The following is a 19169-nucleotide window of genomic DNA, read 5'->3' as shown; positions in this document are numbered from 1 at the left end:
ATATTGTGTATACATAAAAGTATGACTTAGAAGACAACGAAATACACTAAACGTAAGAAAATTCGTTCATTATCTCTAAAAATCGCTGAGTAATCTTTCGAACCCCCGCAATACCGCACCGGTACACCAATTGCAGTGAGATACCACATTTACCCAGCGCTTTGCAACTTATCACGTAGTCCAGGTACTTTAACCCTATTCAGACCGGGGGGGGGGGGGGGCTTTTGAGGCCCGCGCTAACTTCGATGTCCTATAACGCCAAAACGGCTTACGCTAGAGCCACCAAATTTGGTGAGTTTTCCTAAAATATTGTTGGCAACAATTTTGCGAAGTTTGACAAATTTTCCATTTTTTCTTGTTGCCATGGCAACCGTTTGTTGACAGGCAGTTTTGCCAAAAATCACTATTTTTGGTTCTAACTATGTATTTTTCACATTTATTTGCTATATTACTGCGATTTTGTTACATAAATAACATCTTATATTATTCAGCATATCTTTCATAATTATATATGCATAAATTATGCTAATTTGATGACGTCATCAGCCCAAAATCCAAGATGGCGGACCGAATGGCCAAATCAATAATAACAAGATAATTATCCATTAAAATTTGTAACTACCTGGTATTTTTTCATCAAAAACCATCTAAATGAATGAATTTAGTCTCTTTCCATTGCCCTTTGTGATTATTTGTTGCAAAAAAAGTATTTTCAAAAATTCAAGATGGTGGATATAATATGGCGGAGCCCAACTCGTATCTTAGATGTGCATGACGTCATTTTATGACGTCATACTGACGTCATTGATGTTGCTATTGGCAACGCAAGTCGTAATAAATATTACTATTCTGTTATCTGCACTTGTTGTTACATTTTTGTAGCATAACTTGAAGTTTTCTGAGAATACCCATTTTTCATGGGTTTGGCCAATGTAATCAAATTGATGACGTCATAATTACGTCATCTTACGTCAACGTAACGTCAAACGTCACATACTTGTCAGATATTATGTCGAAATTTTGTCCTGAAAATTTGGTGGCCCTACGGCACGTCGTTTTAGAGTTATAGGACTTAGAAGTGGAGGGCCTCAAAAGACCCCCCCCCCCCGGTCCAGGGATGACCAAAAAAGCCCGGTCTGAATAGGGTTAAGTAGGCGGCCATACCGTATCAACGTTTGCTCTTCAAAGGGCACATCAGCCCACGCCCGCCAGCACAAGCTGACAGAATCCAGGAAATTATCTAAAAAGGGCATCTCTATTGATCTCCGGAAAGTGAGGAAGCGTGTTTGTCAGATCACTCACGCTTTCCGACGCATGAGGTTCGTGATGTTTTTGTGACTTGTATGATAAGAAAATGGCCTTGGAGAAAGAACCTAACCTGATGCGCGAAAACGTACATGGATATGTGCAAAGTCCATCTGCCTGTCCGCGATTACATTAAGTCTGATAGATTTACCATGTTAACGTGTGCCACTTGAATGGCAATATATGGCAATCTAATATTTATAAAACCATTGAAGTCAAAGTGCCACCGTGCAGCCATTTTCTTACCCTCCTTCGCAGCACTACCTTTTGTATATCAGTTTGTGTGGGCCAGGGGCTTAGAGTGGTGAATAGTATTGCCGGAGAGGGAAATTGCCTATTTTGGCATTAGAGAACCTTAGCCCACGTTGGAAATCCCGAATGATCGCTTCCTCAAAAAAGTAAACGCCAGCGCCGTCAGAAGACTGCGAAGGAGGCAACATTGTCTGAGCTCGTACCACCCATCCTCTTTATTTATAATTAATCGAAGTCATGCATTAACTGTCAAAGTCAGGTATGTTATGCTTCTGTCATGGACTGAAGAAGAAAAGATAAACGCCTGACTTGTGGTGATAAATCTAAGGTAAATTAAAGGAAAGAAGTACATCTGTAGTAGGGAAAAACTTTCCTACCAGGCCCATTATAGATTGTTTTATTGAATATTGGATGCATTTATAATGTGTGACATAAACCAACCATTTTCTTACAAATGGATCTGTAAAGGCTGTGTCTCTCTGTTACAAAACTTCATGTCAATTCACTGAAAAGTTTAATCAAAACTTCACTCGAGTGTCAAACTTTCCAAATAGGAAATCTATGTGAGTTAATATTAGCCTGCGAGGGGGAATCCAAAGAGCTCTCATCCTTTCAAACTTAGTTATATCCTGTTTCTCATTCGCCTCCTTTTGACGAAGATGAGACCTGCAACGTTATTCTAGTTATCTTTGAGGTTACGTTTAAATGAACGTTACTTTCTTTGATAGATTCTCTATTTTCTTCCTATATGAATTGTGATATTAGAGGACAACTTAACTCTTGCTGAAGGTTTATGTCAATTCACTGAAAAGTTTAATCGAAACCTCACTCCAGTGTCAAACTTTCCAAATAGGAAATCTATGTGAGGTAGCTTGCGAGGAGAAATCGAAATAGCTCTTATCCTTTCAAATTTAGTTATGCCCTGTGTTTCAATCGCCCCCCTTTGACGAAATTGAGAACTGCAACGTTATTTTAGTAACGTTAATGGGGTTACGTTTACTTTCTTTGTTAGAGTCTCCATTTTCTTCCTAATTATGGAATTTTATAGCAGTACATCGATAGCAGTAGAGTACAGATCGACAACAGCAAACAAGTTCTTCTTTCTGTTGACCGTGATCGGTAAGCTGACATATTTCCACACTATACGTAGTATTTCCGGGTCGTGCATGACGTCACATCTACTTCCTGTGTTGAGAGGCTGGGTTGTTGTTTTCACCTCCGCATTTTGAAAGCGACGATCCGTCCAAACATCGTGAAATACGGCGGAAATTATGCAACAAATGCACACATTGTCGCAGCAGGTAAGTTAAAACAGAATATTTTTTATTGCAGACGACTTAAATCCCCTCTGTTTTGTGGTATCAGGTCATTTGTGGCCGTTCCTTTTCGAAAGATTTTGCACCATTGGTGTGGGGAGGGGGGTGATGAATAAATTTTTTTCGCTCAAATTTTTTTGCACTTCTAGCTTCTCCCTGCACACTCCAGACCATTAGATGTATTGTGATCAGTGTAGATGGTGATGTGAGGTTTATAAAACAGCATGTGGCTCTTTGTGGTGAGCCTCATGGTTTTTGGGTCGGTTGATCACTCTTTGTTAAGCTTATTCAGGCAAAATTATCCGTGACAATTTTTTTCTGACCAACAAAACGTCAAAAGCTGCGATCACTAGTACAGATGTAGCCAAACTGAATATGCAGGCTTGCATTTTCTTTGTGAGGATTCCAGACTATATTCAGATATAGCCCTCTGCTCAGCGACACCCCAGTGGGGTTTTTAGAGGGTAACGAAGACAGCAAACTAGAAGTTTCTTTTCTTTATTTACAAATGGGCAGTTCCAAAATGGTTATAATTTGGTTGAGTAAATTAAAGCGGCCCTGCCTCAAGAACTCCAAGCCATGAGTTTGACTCCAGCTGTGTTGCTCACCCAACATGTACGCTACTGGAATAGAACGTGCTTAGGACGAAATGTTAATCTGTGGTCCACTGTTCATTGTGCTTGTCAAAAAGAGCTACAGGAATTTCCCTGGTACAATGAACCTGTAACTACTACACTGTACATAGCATCTGTCTGTTCTGTCACAACCAGTGGAAGAATACTGTAGCTCTTCATTGAGCTTAAACTGGATTGAGATCACTTTCCTTTTTTCCTTTCCTAACACCTTTGATACCATCCTCGGGATGATGGCAGGCCCAATGCCTGTAAGCTCCCGATCTTCACTCTTGTTGTTTGTTCTTTGCACTCTCTCACAGTTTATCTAACCTGTATTTAAACGCATTCACAGACTTAGTAAGTTAGGTAGACTGCATTCTGTGGTAGGGCATTCCAGTCATTTACTACCCTGATGCTAAAAGACTGAGCTCTAACTCTATTCCTGGCCAGGATTACCTCAAGTTTCAGACTATGTCCCCGTGTTACATGCCCATTTTGGAGTGAATTTGAGAAGAAGGACTGGATTTGAGCTAGAAACATAAACCTGGCTGACAGCTAATTCTGCACCCCCCTTCCCCTCCACCAGGCGCAGCAGGTGGCTGCAGCTGCAGCTGCGGGGCAGCAGGTGGACAGGGACAAGATCTACCAGTGGATCGTGGAGCTGTCCAACCCTGAGACAAGGGAGAATGCACTGCTTGAGCTGAGGTACGACTCTGTTCAGTTCAATGTGTGATATATTGTGATAATACTTAATAGGGGTGGGTACCAGTACAGAAAATTGAGGTACAGGTACAATCCAGGTTCAGAGAATCAGGGACCTGAACCTGAACCTAATTATCTGTGAAAACCAACCCTGAGACAAGGGAGAATGCACTACTGGAGCTGAGGTACAACTCTGTTCAGTTAAAAGGTGTGATACGGTGCCAAAAAATGCCAACGTTTAATGTATCATGTAGTCAATACATATTGCACAGTGCAGACCGTCAGTTTCCTTATCCTTTAGGCTGTATGCTCATACTCGTAGCTGCAGGCACATATACTAGTAGTTCATAAAATAGCTTATGCATAAACGAGGATACTGTATTAGCCATGGTGAGTTGGTGACTGTTTGAGGATGTATTGCTCGTACAAATGTATACAAACATTACATATACATCATTACATGTACTAGTAGCAGTGGTGTGTTTGTACAAGCAAATACAGGTACGTCCTCCTAGTGTCACGACAGCTAGTCATGTAATGTATGTGTTGATAAACTGATTGTGTATTTGGATGTTGGTAGATACTAGGGTAGTTCCAGTAGGGTATTCATAAAAACATCACTTCTCTCTTAAAACCACAGTAAGAAGCGTGAGGTTGTGTCGGACCTGGCCCCCATGTTGTGGCACTCCTTCGGTACCGTGGCAGCCCTGCTGCAGGAGATAGTCAACATCTACCCTGCCATCAACCCCCCACATCTTACAGTAAGGAACACTTTCTCAGATCTGACAGTGACAACACTTTTGGCATCAACTCATGGGTGAAAACTTTCTTCAATGCCAAAAAGCAGTTAGTACTCAAGCAACTGGATATGATTTTGGAAACAATCAGACATTTCAGATAACCATTTGGTGTCTTTCCTCAGTGACACTGGAGAGATCTTTCTTGAGAGAGTTTTTCCAAGACCTCTTCAGTGTCACTGATAAAAGACACTGGATGGTTGTCTGAACCATCTAATTCCAAAATCATATCCAATTGCTTTTAACTGCTTTTTGGCATATCTTATTACCATGATGTCCAACCTTTATTGACCTTCTTCAGCATTTGTGGAAAAAACTGTTTTGGTGTATCTCAGTTTCTAGCATCTTATTTTGCATTTGTAAGATGTACTCTATATGAGGTTTTGACCTAAAGTCTATATTTTAAGCAAGGATTACCTGTAGTGGTGTATTTTGTGTCATGTATCACATGCATATGAGCACATTACATACATATACTATAGGGGTGCATTCAGTTTTTAGGTTATGGATACAAGGACCATCCATGTCCATATACTGGAACTGGGTCCTAGCCAGTCGCTGGTGCACCTTTCTTGAAAGTACCTGTGTGAGGATGTAATAGTAGCCTAAAAGACATTGTTCCATATTCCCCCACCCAGGCACACCAGTCCAACAGGGTCTGCAATGCCCTGGCACTGTTACAGTGTGTGGCCTCACATCCTGAAACAAGATCAGCCTTCCTGGCAGGTATGTCTGTGTTTATACTTTGGTGTAATAAAACTACTTAAAATGGAGGGCAGAAAAAATGAAGAAAAAAAAAGATAACAAATTGCAAGTTCTGTATGATAAAGGGCTAAACTGTTCTGACTATACATATTAAGAAAAAAGTGGAGCATAGATCAGTGTTTGTTTTTTGTTGTTTGGTATGAAATAAACATCGACATCTAAGTTCTCCTCAAGCTAACATAGAGTAGATTCAATATCTTTGTGCGAAGTGTCATAAGTTTAGGTCATGTTTGCATTGTTAAACAGCTTTGATGTTTGTTTGATAAATTTATATCAATACCAGTAACTGTCTTTCATTCCACCCCCCACCCCCCAGCTCACATCCCCCTGTTCCTGTACCCCTTCCTCCACACTGTCAGTAAGACACGACCCTTCGAGTACCTCCGCCTCACCAGTCTGGGGGTCATTGGTGCCTTAGTCAAGGTAAGCAGGCTGATGAATGAATATAAGGGTTTGTATTGTGATAGCAGAGGATGAACTGATAGACACAAAAGTTGTGCGTAGATTTTGCACGGTAGATGAGATGTTCATGTTTGTTTAAGCTTTGTTTTTTCATTGCAAGATGCATGTTTACTGTAGAACATTGGCAGGGAACTACCTCGCACCTATTGTAATAAGCCACATTAAAATAGTCCCATGCAATTTCACATAGATAAGACCATCTTGTCTAGAGTGTACGCCCCAGTTACCAACTATTTTCGTTTGTCTCTTAAGTAGTTGTTGAGACCAGGGTTGACTACATGATTGTGCTAGAAAAGATGATAGGTACATGTACCAGTTTGGTTCAATTTTGAGTAGTCAAAATGTTTTTTAAAAAAGAAGTTGTTTCCCAAAGTTTGAAGGTTTTATGCAATTGAAAAATTGATGATGAGGACTTGCAAACCTTTTTGTGTTTCAGACTGATGAACAGGAGGTGATCAACTTCCTGCTAACTACAGAGATCATTCCACTGTGTCTGCGCATCATGGAGTCAGGCAGCGAGCTCTCCAAAACTGTGAGTAACACCACTCAAAAACTAAACTGTAACAATTGTGAAAAATATCCCTCAGATAGAATGTTAAATGTAGGTCCTGTGTTTGGGGAGAGCCACACCTTGAGCACGTTGGAGATCCCACCGCACTTACTGAAAAGAGTGCTGTAGGGTTCCATCATGGTGTGAGTGGTTTGAAACCTACAGTCCCATGGCCGCACCTGTGGCAATTACTGTCGCATTGAGGTCACCTGAGTGGCGCCGAATGACAGCTCGTTCCAGACCCTTGTGATTTAGCCCCGCCTATTGCGATTTAGCCTATTGTAAGCTCCTCGCAATTGAGCCCCTGGCTGCAGAGAGAGAGTAGTCGGCCCACCCAATACCAAAATGTATTCATGTTATTCAAGTTATCTGCCATTACCCTTTCTAGAGTTGACAAGGATGTGGCCCCAAATGTAACTCAGTTTGTTTTTTCCAGGTTGCAACATTTATCCTGCAGAAGATCCTGCTGGATGAGACAGGCCTGTCCTACATCTGTCAGACTTACGAGAGGTTCTCCCATGTAGCCATGATATTGGTAAGGCTTGTACTTACGTCTACTTCTCCTAGAAAGTTAAAGTTAAAAAGTTAAAGTTTGCCCATGGATCTACGGATGTGTAGGGTGGCGCCCATCTCCACTTCAAAGCCCTTGGGCCACACATTTGTGCAAGTCACTACAGCAGGGGGCTGGTCAGCTGGTAGTGATGTGTGTTTAACTTCCATACTCTTCCTCTTTAGTGCTTAGTTCTAAGCAGAGAAAGCAGCATGTACCATTTTTAGAGTCTTTGGTATGCCGGGGATCGAACTCACGACCTACCGAATGCAAGGCGAACACTCTACCCACTCGGCCATTGCACCTAGAAAGTGGCATATCATATTCCTTCTGTAATAAGCTCACATATGCAGCTACCAAAGTATGAAAAAGCATGGCTGTGCCAATGTGTAGACAGACAGCATGTTATTTGTAGAAAGTGGCTATCACTCAGTAGCCTTCTATCTTGTGTATGATGTAAGATTTTAATTTGTCCTGTTCCACATGCTGTTTCGACTGACAAAAACTACACTCAGTTGTATTCTGTATTCTGTTTAGGGTAAGATGGTGCTACAGCTGTCTAAAGAGCCCTCCGCCCGTCTCCTCAAACATGTGGTGCGCTGTTACCTCAGACTGTCAGACAACCCCAGGTAAGACCTTCCTACTATTGTTGTACCAAAACAGTGTTGACAGAGTCCTGTGGGCATGTCCAATGCACCTCTGTACCAAATTTCATTTCATTAGGTTATAATACCAGGGCACAGGGGCCCAAAAAATATATATTTGGTTTAAAAATTAATTGTACAGATTTTTACACAGGTATGCCATGATATTCAGTTAATCTTTAGAGTTCTTTGATGACTGAGCATTAAATGTCCAAATGTCCAAAAGTTTGTGAGTGGTCCGAATTGGCTGACACCTGCAATTCCTCCCACAGAGCACGGGAGGCGCTGCGGCAATGCTTACCCGACCAACTCAAGGACACAACCTTTGCGGCTGTACTGAAGGACGACAACTCCACCAAACGCTGGCTGGCTCAGCTGGTGAAAAACCTTCAGGAGGCCCCCACCCCCACAGGCATCCCCCTCCCCCCACAGTAGTCCCCCACCCCCTATCTTGTGCCATAGACGTCATCCCATGGTGAAGAGGACTTAACCTTTCTCTTGCTAAGGGTGCTCTCATGCAGTAAACTGGTGCTGTATCTGCTTAGGACATGTTCACTAAGGATCATAAGTACATTCAGTTACCAGGAATGCCATATACAGACTGTATAGGTATGACAATTTGTCTAAGTGAGGACAAAAAACTTCCCCCAGCAGGAGAGTGGTGCTGACCAAATTTCACTTACAGGTTGCCTGCTTTGGAGCTAACTACAATGAGGATAGGGGTAGATTTTCTTTAACTGACAGAAAAGTTCATGGTGCAAATTATTCAGACATATCCCTTTACTTACAACTACCCGTGCAGAGATGTAATAACATCTTGTAAAACGATGCAACAATGTACATTTCTAATTGAAGGTTTCAAGAATTCAGAATGGAGACCTCAGTTTTGAGTTTTTTGGGGGCCTGTACAGATTTGGTCAATAAACGTCATGTGCAGTGAAAATCTTACCTCTGTTGGCTATCTTTGTGTGTCAGTATTGATTTTTTATAATGTTACAGCATAACCAGGTTTTGTAATATTTTGAAGCAGTAGATAAATTTAGCTTCGAATGCCAGAGATACATCTTTTAGAATAATTGATTCAAAGAACTGCTTCAAAAATGTGAAAAAGAACAATTAAGCATTCATGTGTATTCCCAAGCTACTGTCCTTACCGAACTTAATGTCATTCGTCTTTAATATCACACAAGAACTAATAGCACCCCATACACACACACACACACACACACATGCCCAGTGCAAAATATAGACGCATGTAATATGTATGAAAATTTTTAGGAAAATGCCTGACAGTGTATTCCCATTTGCCATTTTCATACCAAAATTTACATCACACATGCACACAAAAGAAGGCATGACACTTTTCATACTGTGCAGATTTATTGTTTTTTCTCCCACATCTTTCACGTATCTGAAGAATCAACAGCTTATGTATAATCATAAGCAATGCATTTATCCTCATGATCATTAAATCTTTTTTATTCACAGAGCAGATTGCACTTGAGCAGAAAACATAATCTCTTCATCTGTTACCAGTTCTGAGTCTTGGATATTTCTATATCAGGAAGTCACAATCTCACATAACAAGCTAGCTTAATTTCCAGAATTGTTTTATATACACAATAGTTCACAACACAACCAGCCATTCCTTTTCATTGATAAATAACGTTACCCATACACTCTAAAGCTTTACACAAAACACAGCTACCTATGGCACATTTAAGTTGATATAAAGCAAGCTTGCATTCAAGCTTTATGAAGCAATAGAAATTGTTTACACTGTAACCTTAGAAATTCATACACATGTAGTTCACTGTTGACTGGTATGTTTACCATAGCACCCTACGTCATGTCATTTGTATTTTACATTTTAGACTGGCAATAAGTCCACACAGCTTAAGGGCCATTTAGAAGTTGTAGCTCAGTTGTACTTTACAAGAAAGTGACCCAGACCTTTCTACAGAGCACCTTTTAGAAATAGCGGTATGTTCATACATATATACTGTCTTCTTGTCCTCAAGCCCTCTTGGTCTTTCAGTTTACTTATCAAACAATCATGTACTCTTGATTTTAAAGCACTACTCTTTACCACATTATGCAATCCAGGTTCTGTCTGTGCAAGGACGTTATCTCATACAACGTCCTTGGTCTGTGTAGGCTTCACAATATCCACAGGGAAGTAACCTTTATCCACAGGGTAGTAACCTTAAAGCAACTTAAAAGTACTGCAGTGGCATTTTAGTTGTAAAACTTTTGTCTGCACTTGAAACATCGTACATTGTCTAAGTCAACTGCACTTTTACAAAATGTTTGAATAGGAGAACAATCAAGGACTTATGTACTGAGAAGAAAACCTTAATCTCAGTACCTTAATCTTTTAAATGGCCAAATACTGATACTTCTGATTGTATTGCTTTCAATAAAAGAAATTTTTCTTCCATCTCATTTAGCACTAGCTTGTCAGAATTAAGCTAATCTAGTAAGGTATGATAGCTTTGCTTGGCATTAATACCTGCACCATGCTGAAAATGAGGTTCACAAATAAGCAAATTCAAGTACATATGAATACTGTAATAATATGTGTAAATCTAACTTGTTACAATGTTACCCAGCATACATGTACAATGTACTCACTTGGTCATGCTACAAACACAACAAATGTTGTCTAGATACTAACTTGTAATTTAGTCCATTCTCTCTTGAGTATAAGTGATAATGAGCCTCTAAATTCCACATATACAGCAAAGATACAAATGTATGTAGATACCTTCAATTTCTGCCAAAGTCGCCATCTTCAGTAGTGCTATAACCTTGAACCAGCCTGTGTAACCTTTTGGACAAGATGGGGTCATGACCAGCAAGCTTCTTTGTTAAGCAACATGTAACCCCATGTGGGGGTCAAATGTTAGGAAGGTTCATAGTTTTTTGGGGTTAGAGGTCAGTCTACTTAGGACACTTCAGCAAGTCTTCAAACTGTATCCATTTTTCATACAGTTACATCTGGTCAAGTGTTCAACTTCAGTGCTAAACAACACAGAAGAATACGAGAATTCAACTTTCATGATAAGATATTTTTTATACAGGTACTGGCCATAATCATGATCATAATCTATTCTCCCATATGATTACTGACATACACAAACATACACAACAATATAAGTTAGATAGAATCTTGTCAGAGTGATAAGTTATGGTCCTAATGACGAGAAGTTGGAAAACGGAGGGGTAGTACTGCTGACCATAGAGGCAACAGTGCTACTGGCAAGCATCTCTGTACTGGGAATGAAGGTGGAAAAATCAGTGGCGTTGACGTCGTTGGCGTGACAGTAGGACATCTCCTTCCCGTGCGAGCACCCCTGCGGACTGAGGACGGCCATGATAAACCCTATCACCATGACGATGGCCCCGGTGATGACGATGAGTAGAGACGGGAGCTTCTTGGCGCTGTAGACCTTTCCTTCCTCCAGCTTCATGTAGCAAGCAGCCGGGAGGATGAAGACAAGCGGGGTGGCTCCCAGGGTGCCCTGCAACAGGTGAGTCCAGTACATTTGTTAAAGAGCAGTTTCCTGTCTTTGATTTACTGTAAAATACTTTGTTCCTACTAGGTAAGCTATCTTTGGATCAATGTTCTGTAACACAATTTTCCTTCGTTCACTTTAGAGAAAGCCACTTTGACAAGTCTAACCTGTACAAGTCTAACCTGTACAGAAGTACAATGTACATCGGTTACAACCCTCCATGGAGTGTTCCGATACACCCTAACCCTAAAATGAAAGCGTCGAAACACAGGTCTTGGACCATATGGGCTTCGAAATGTAGGAGTATGCTATTGAAACATGAGGGCGACAGAACATTGGGCTGTTAGAATATAGGGAATATAGGGCTGCCCCCTGTAACCCGATATCCTCTATCTCCACACTTACATTCAGTTCAAGAACGATGCCCAGACAGTCAGTAGCCAATGAGATTCCCAGAGTCGCCCCCACGATGATAACGGTCTCAATCACGTGTCTCAGTGTAGTTGTGGGTTGTGCAGTTTGGAAAAAGAAATTCTCAATCACCTGAATAAAAGACAAAGATGGACATGACATAACAGTCACAAACTTCTACAGTCAGTTGGAGTGAGAGAAAGCCAATTACAAAACCATACAGGGCTGTCCCTAGGTTTAATTCGATTTCCTTTACACTCATAGCTTGGGAGTCAGTGTTGTATAATTTTCATTGTTAAATCTGTCATTTTATGCTTACAGTAGTACATTTTCATCAATTTCATGTGAAATCCAGATTTTTGGGGATGGACAAACATGTGCACGCCTGCATGCATGCAGGCACGCACGCACGCACGCACGCACAGTGGCACATACACAACCAAAACAATATCTCCATTTATCGTGGAAATAATTAGGTATCATTATAGTGCTTTGAATACAAAAGCAGTCACAGAGTACATTTAACCTTCTTGGTGTAAGTCTCACCTCTCTGCAAACAAAACACTCCACAGGGAAGGTCAGCATGATGCAGACACCGTAGCAGAACCTGGCAGCATTGATCAGGTCATCCTCATGGCAGTAATTCTCCAACACATCGCCTGGGAAAATCACACAAATATCATCTCTGCTACAACAAGATAAATAATCTTAAGTTCAACATGGCCTCATTGAATTGACCATTTATTTACTAAGCTATGCTAGGGTCACATTTTAAAGACCAAGGTGGTACTATAAAATCACCCAATAAATTCGGCTAACGTAAACTACCGGGTTCAGTCTACAACAGGCTCTCATACAGTGAACAAGGGTGCTGGAGCAGGGCTCATACCTAGTCTGTAGAGTTCAAATAGTTACAGATAGATGAAGAGTTTTAGTTTGTTTGCACATAAAAAGTAAATTTGTAAGCTTTCTCTAAACAGAAATCATGTGAAGTAATGACCACAGACCCACTAAGCCCAGCCTGGAACTTTGTGGAAGGGAAACATTGGGGCACTGAGATATTATACCCTTGTTGCTGGTGGTACAAGCAATTTTACTCATTCACATTGCAAAGACGGTGCTACGATTACAAGTTCTATTTGGAGACACGCAAAATCCAACAGGAAGCTCATAACTATTTGAAAAGAAATACAAATTTGAGAGGGACTAATCTTTACCAAAATAAATGATCTTATTCTATATAGATACAATGAGGGTGACAGCTCTTATTTCAAAACAAGATACCACATAGCCTCTGAAAGGCAAGATCCTAATGGCAATGATACTGACATTCAGTAACTCAGACAAAGGTAGAGAGTGCAGGAAAGAGTGCAGATGTACTTCTAGACTGAATTCAAAGGCACAAGAAATCTGGCAACATTTTGAATTTTCAACACTGGTCTGAAATTTCTTCCTTCAAACCTAATGTTGTAGAAAATATGGTATGGTGTCTTTAGCCTTGCAGCAAGCTAATGTGTCATTTTGCTTTGTTTGACAGCATTTTGTTGACAAGTAGTGGAAAAATTTTTTCAAACAGATCTGACAGTTAATATGCTAATAACTTTCAACCTTATGTCGTAATACCATCCCTTTGTTCCTGGCAGCAGACACTGGCTGGACTCCCCATGGCTTCTAATTAGTTTATGTGGTCTGGAGGGTCAATTCAGCTTTCAAACCTCCTGGCAGAGTTCAGCAGGGAGCATCTATATAGTTTTATGGTTATTGTGGACCCTGGGTCCAGATTTCTGGTCTTTAAGGCATGTTTTGTGTTTTTTTTGTGTTTTATCTAATCCCTAAAACTGCCTGGCCGGGCCCCAGATTGGAAATCTGACCCTTGCATAAGGGAGGGAAGAGGCCATACATAATGTTTAATGTCAGCCACACATTAATCATCAATGACCAGAAGCAGTACACTCTTCCGGGCACCATTGGGGTCACAGGTCAATTCATTGTGAGGAGGGCCAAAGAGGTTGACAGTGAAAATACAAAAAAATGTTGTGTTTCAGTAAATCAGATTAAAATCATTCTGACAGTGTTAAGTTTACAAACAATGAAGAATAAGAGGTTTAGTAATCTCCCTTCACATGTGAATTGTTCATTATTTCAAGACTTAGTCTAAATCAAGAAGCTTTCTAAACTTTCTTGACTATATAACCAGAAAGCAGTCAGAGTTTTTAAGGGGAGTCAAAAAAGACACCATGCATAAAGCGAGTGGTTCCAGACCTTGGGTAAACCCTGTGAAGGTGGCGTATCCACAGGCAGCGAACACGACAGTGGCGATGAACGACACGACCACGGAGATGTGCGTAACGATGGACCAGCGGTGTACGGTGGGCTCTTCCAGCGAACCGTAGATCAGGAAGGTGTTGTGGTGGCAGACGAAGGCTGTGGGGATAAATATGGATTCTCATTCTTCCAGAACCAGATGGTGCATAAGGTAGCACCCATCTCCGTTTCAGTGGCCCTTGGCCACACAACTTTGTGCAATCACTACAGCAGGGGGGCTTGTCCACAGGTGTTGTGAGTTCAACTTTCATTCTCTTTTTTGAATGCTCAGTGCTCAATGACTCGGCCGGGGATCAAACTCATGACCTACGGAATGCAAGGTGAACACTCTACCCACTCAGCTATTGCACCGGTAGATCCATGATACATTAAATCATGCAATATCTGGGCATTCTGTAATAGAGAAAACATACTATAGGTATTAAAGATAGTGGTAATGTAGGGAAACTTGGCCTTGACTTGAAAATAATAAACTGTACACAGTGACTGAGTAACAGTATCAAAATGGGTTTTGAATTAACAATTCAGCAAATTGGAATAACTCATACCTATTAGAGAAGTAGATACCACTGAGATTTGATATGCAAATTTACAATTTTTTGGCTATGAATGTTACAAATAATGTCAGGACAAAGCACAGACTCTGAGGTTTTTGCCTCACCAAAAGCCATGATGCCCACTGCTTGTGCAAATCCTGGCTTGGCAAAGGTGTAGGCATCTTCTGTAGGAGGGCTGGAAAAAGTCAACAACAAAAGTGATTAGGATCAACAGAACAATAAACTAACTCAATCTTTGTTTTAAACCACCTCAAAGTTGTTTTTTCTATAGAGTCTGGGTTAGTGTCAACTATGGATAGTTGATAGTGTCAAGTGCACTTGCTACACTCTGCAGTGCAGTATGTAAGAATATTGTAAGGGGGCACTGTTAAGCTGCTGCTGAAACGTCTAAGTATGCAGAAGCCCTGTAACTGTTGTAGATGAGACTTACATGTGCATGTCTGTGGATCTAATGATGACTGCGATGATGATGAACACCACCAGCAGACAGGCAAACAGGGAGGCCTGTACAGAAGGTAGTGCAATAAAAAACATCAACTCTCTGTAATCCGTCTATATCATAAACCCACAGGGAGGCCTGTGGAGAAGGAAGTGCAATAAAAAAACATCAACTCTCTTATCGTTACCATCTATAAAAACATACAAGTTGTGCTAGCTGATAATTTACTGTAAATTGAACCTCATGATCATTTATACTGAGAAAGAAAAAACTACAAATAAGTCTGATATGCAAATGTCAACATAATACCTAGTAACATCATTGGAGTATGTGAAGGTCTTGAACTTACCTTTGCCAGTTTTGCAACATTGCGGTACAGAGACAGTGGCAGTGTGACCAGAAGGGTGCACAGACAGATGATGAAGTAACGGTTGGCCAGGATGTTGGTCTCTGTGACTGGTAACAAAACATATGAAACATTCAAAGGCATTAATGCCTCTAGAAATGAACATATGTAGTGCCATGGAACTTGGTCACAGAGGCTGTGTCTTTGTTAAGATGTCTCTAGGCTTTTTGATTTTCATCTATCCTTTCCAATAATGCATGTCCATCATGTTAAAACAGTGGGATATTTCTGCCTATGTTGATCAAGTATTACAGAGGAAGGATAATATGCTGGTTTTTATATTGAACTTTGCAAATCACATTCACTCGTAGCTTATTATCTGCATAATGAAAGATGATAGTTGGCTAACTAGTATTGGCTAACAGGCATCTGAAGTATGAATGTGAGTGTTAGTTATTCGTGTAAGGAGTAACAACAAACTTTTAGATTGTGAGTAAATATGTGAAACTCATGACTTTTTTCATTAATTTGTCATTATTTCTAAGCTCTATGAATTCCAGGGTAACAGCACCAAGAGTAGAAGCTATACTACTGAGAATTTGATAGTTAGTCATTTTAGTCATGTCAGTTGTAGGGACACATTTCAGACTGTACCATAGACTTGCCCAGTTTCCTCATCCACCTCCACTGGAAATGCAACACATTTTTGCACAGTTAGGCAAAATGAGCACAAGCTAGTGATGCTGGGTATAGAAAAGTGTCTGACTCTGTACTTTCAGCACCAAGGACAGGTATGACAAATTTAGAGGCAACAAATGGATTATTGTTCTCTTGATATGAAAAGGTAATTATGCCATACAGAAGTATTTAGAACTATCTTGTCCCCATTATTACTTGATTCTGAAAAGCACTACTTAACCAATACGTTTGTGAAGATAAGTCATCCAGGATGTTTAGATATGTAAGTAAGATCTTTACCACTGGACATAAGCATATGATTTATTAGACGTTTCAAACAGCATCCACTGTTTTTCAGCAGTAAAAGAAGAAAAAGCATACAAAACGTACGGAAAAGAATACTTATATTATTCTAAATAAACAAAATTGGTAACAGCCAAGGTGTTTTAAAGTCTGTACTTTACCAATATTACAATACTGCAACACGCTATAAAATCTTTCCGATATCACTTCATTAATTTTGAAAATTCATTTGTAGGAAAATTGTGAAAATTTTCATGATGCAGTCAACTTTCATGATAAAATACTTAAACAGTAAATGAATTCTAGTAAATGCAGTATTTCACAAATTCTACAATAAACCATAAAATGAATATGCAAGCACCAAAGAAAAGACAGTACCATGCAATATAAAGATTTTATTACCTCCAGAAATTCTCATCATGACTTTTGTGATGGTGTCTCCAGTAATGATGTTGTAGCTAATCATGGCTGAAAGAAACAAAAAGAAAAGGTAACAAAAGAAATCAGATACATGTAGAGAATACTTACGTCTGGCAGCTCGAACCATGACCTTGGTAATGGTGTCACCTGTGATGATGTTGTAGCTGATCATTGCTGGTTCAGGGAAGAATACGACTCACAGTGAATACCTATCTATTAGGAAGCAGTGTTTGATAAAATGATTCATGATCATGCATTTTTCATCTTTTAAAGAATTGCAATCAACTGTGAGGATCCAAGAACAAGTCAAGGCTTGAGTAAAGCGATACTAATTTATGAAAAAAAAATGTCATTGTCAATGTTTTCCCTGATACCCCAGTTACCCCTGTTGTGAGAGGGAGATTGCAGTGCAAACTTGCAAACTAAAGTATGAACCCTATGAATCCTGATTAAATCATGGCTTTATAGTTGGTATATCATACTCAGGTAAAGATAAGCAAACCCATGTTTGGCTTGCTATAGGAAAAAGGAATCATGTTAACAATGAATAGACCTAAACCTCTAGGATTTTGTATCTTGAGTCTTAAATCCTTACCAATTGAATTGTTCCAAGTCATGTTCCTCCTTACAGCCTTAGAATCAATATTACTAGAACCTGTGCACAAACCATGCTGGGCTTCTTAAGTCAAGCAATCATTCCCCCAGTCATTTCTAATCAGCTTATAACTGACTTAATCACAAACGCTCCACTAGAGAGACCTGCAGCACCATTATTCTGCAATTTACAAGCGTATTACCCCCCCTGCCATTAACTTAATGAGGCGCAATTGCTTCCAATATTTCAGTTCAATCACTAGGTCGTTGCAGATTGGGTTTCTTTGTCATACGGCTGTCTGCATCCACGAGCAATTTCTTCTGACTTTCTGCAAATATTTCTAATTTTGCTTAAGTTTCTCTATACTACCTATTTCCATAACCAAAATTTCAGTCCAATCACTAGGTCGTTGCAGATTGGGTTTCTTTGTTATACGACTGCATCCACGAGCAGTTTCTTCTTCTGACTATCTGCAAATATTTCTGTACAAGCTTTAACTTGATGTTATTGTCATTGTCGCTAATGTGTTTTGAAAATCACCCTTATTTTGTAGTGTTACTATAAGATTTGTTTTGCTGAAGCTTCTCTCTACTACCTAACTCCATAACCAATATTTCAGTCCAATCTCTAGGTCGTTGCAGATTGGGTTTCTTTGGCATACAGCTGTCTGCATCCACGAGCAATTTCTTCTTCTGACTTTCTGCAAATACTTCTGTATGAGTTTTAACCTTAATGTTATTGTCATTGTCATTAAAGTTTGGAGTTTTGAAAATCACTGTTTTTGCAGTGTACGGTTCATTTATTCATTTGGCTTAACCTTTTTCCTGCTACCTAACCCCAAAACTAATACAAATTTGATACCTAACACCTCAAGGTTATATTAAGCTTAGCAAGCTCAAGGTTGATATTAAATGCTGGGCAGACACTGACAGATTGGTGTGCATATGGTTTAATTTGCATAACAGCATTAGGCCAAACTTTAGTACACAAACTACACAAACTAAAAGATACATCTTGTACATGAAATCAGGCAATCTAACCCGGCTGTTTGTAGAGCCGGAGACAATTAGCACGAGATTACAGCCTATGGGAGTGCAATCATGTCTGCTGTTTTCCCTCCCACACACTTACCGATAAAAGGGTAGACAAACTGGACTATGGACAGGAAGACAAACCCTGGGAAGCCAAAGGCAGCTCGAACCAGGTCCTGTAGAAGCATGATATAATGCTCTGAATATACGTTTTATGTGTAATCTAACCATGTATAATGAAGGAAGAAAATGAAACATTCGGATCATGATTTCGAGTGGAAAATGTCTAATATTAAATTAATATCACCAAATAACTTTGATAATAATGTTATCACTATCATACAACAGTACTATAATTCAACCAAAGGCTGCAACAACAATCCCCTACCTGATAATTTTTTGTGCCTGATAGGTTCCCACCACGTATAAGAAGAATCACTGAATAGTCTGTGCAAGATGGACCAGAAGTTTTATTTAGACAGTCATTCAACCATCTATGATATCAAGAAAACAAAGTGTTATCTGTACATGTTGAAAGAAAAATTCTATCATATAAAAGATATTGAGCAATCTTATTGACAAGAAACTC

General features: G+C 39.9%; 2 protein-coding genes across 7 annotated transcripts in view; one reads left to right on the top strand and one right to left on the bottom strand.

Annotated features, from left to right (window-relative positions):
• The first annotated feature begins 2687 nt into the window (after positions 1–2687).
• Positions 2688–8905, top strand: LOC118408337 (CCR4-NOT transcription complex subunit 9). Its single transcript, XM_035809030.1, has 9 exons — positions 2688–2858; positions 4074–4192; positions 4830–4950; positions 5625–5712; positions 6068–6174; positions 6650–6745; positions 7200–7298; positions 7851–7942; positions 8230–8905. The coding sequence occupies exons 1-9, from the start codon at positions 2829–2831 to the stop codon at positions 8390–8392; spliced, it is 915 nt and encodes a 304-aa protein (XP_035664923.1). The 5' UTR covers positions 2688–2828; the 3' UTR covers positions 8393–8905.
• Positions 8906–9324: 419 nt separating this feature from the next.
• The window catches only part of LOC118408336 (putative sodium-coupled neutral amino acid transporter 11), a 64080-nt gene continuing 54235 nt past the window's right edge, over positions 9325–19169 (bottom strand). For 3 of the 6 annotated variants that reach the window (XM_035809023.1, XM_035809026.1, XM_035809027.1), the window contains 11 exons: positions 18969–19027; positions 18681–18756; positions 16937–17002; positions 16208–16240; positions 15557–15663; positions 15199–15272; positions 14873–14943; positions 14149–14310; positions 12433–12545; positions 11881–12018; positions 9325–11481 (listed from right to left, as the gene is read on the bottom strand). In XM_035809023.1, coding sequence (XP_035664916.1) covers positions 11146–11481; positions 11881–12018; positions 12433–12545; positions 14149–14310; positions 14873–14943; positions 15199–15272; positions 15557–15663; positions 16208–16240; positions 16937–17002; positions 18681–18756; positions 18969–19027 — 1235 coding nt within the window. In that variant the 3' untranslated portion in view covers positions 9325–11145. Of the gene's footprint in view, positions 11482–11880; positions 12019–12432; positions 12546–14148; positions 14311–14872; positions 14944–15198; positions 15273–15556; positions 15664–16207; positions 16241–16936; positions 17003–17062; positions 17129–18680; positions 18757–18968; positions 19028–19169 lie in introns of all 6 variants that reach the window. The other 3 variants (XM_035809024.1, XM_035809029.1, XM_035809028.1) reach the window with 3 other exon arrangements.

The sequence above is a fragment of the Branchiostoma floridae genome, unplaced genomic scaffold (assembly GCF_000003815.2).
Source record: "Branchiostoma floridae strain S238N-H82 unplaced genomic scaffold, Bfl_VNyyK Sc7u5tJ_1574, whole genome shotgun sequence".
Lineage (NCBI taxonomy): Eukaryota > Metazoa > Chordata > Leptocardii > Amphioxiformes > Branchiostomatidae > Branchiostoma > Branchiostoma floridae.
This window is presented reverse-complemented; position numbering and strand designations above follow the sequence as displayed.

What these genes read in the sequence shown, in the direction of transcription:
- LOC118408337 (XM_035809030.1), top strand. Translation starts at nt 2,829, where the DNA reads ATGCAACAAATGCACACATTGTCGCAGCAG. An exon ending in TCAACCCCCCACATCTTACA is followed by an intron (nt 4,951 to 5,624) that starts GTAAGGAACACT and finishes TCCCCCACCCAG; the next exon opens with GCACACCAGTCCAACAGGGT. An exon ending in CCCATGTAGCCATGATATTG is followed by an intron (nt 7,299 to 7,850) that starts GTAAGGCTTGTA and finishes TATTCTGTTTAG; the next exon opens with GGTAAGATGGTGCTACAGCT.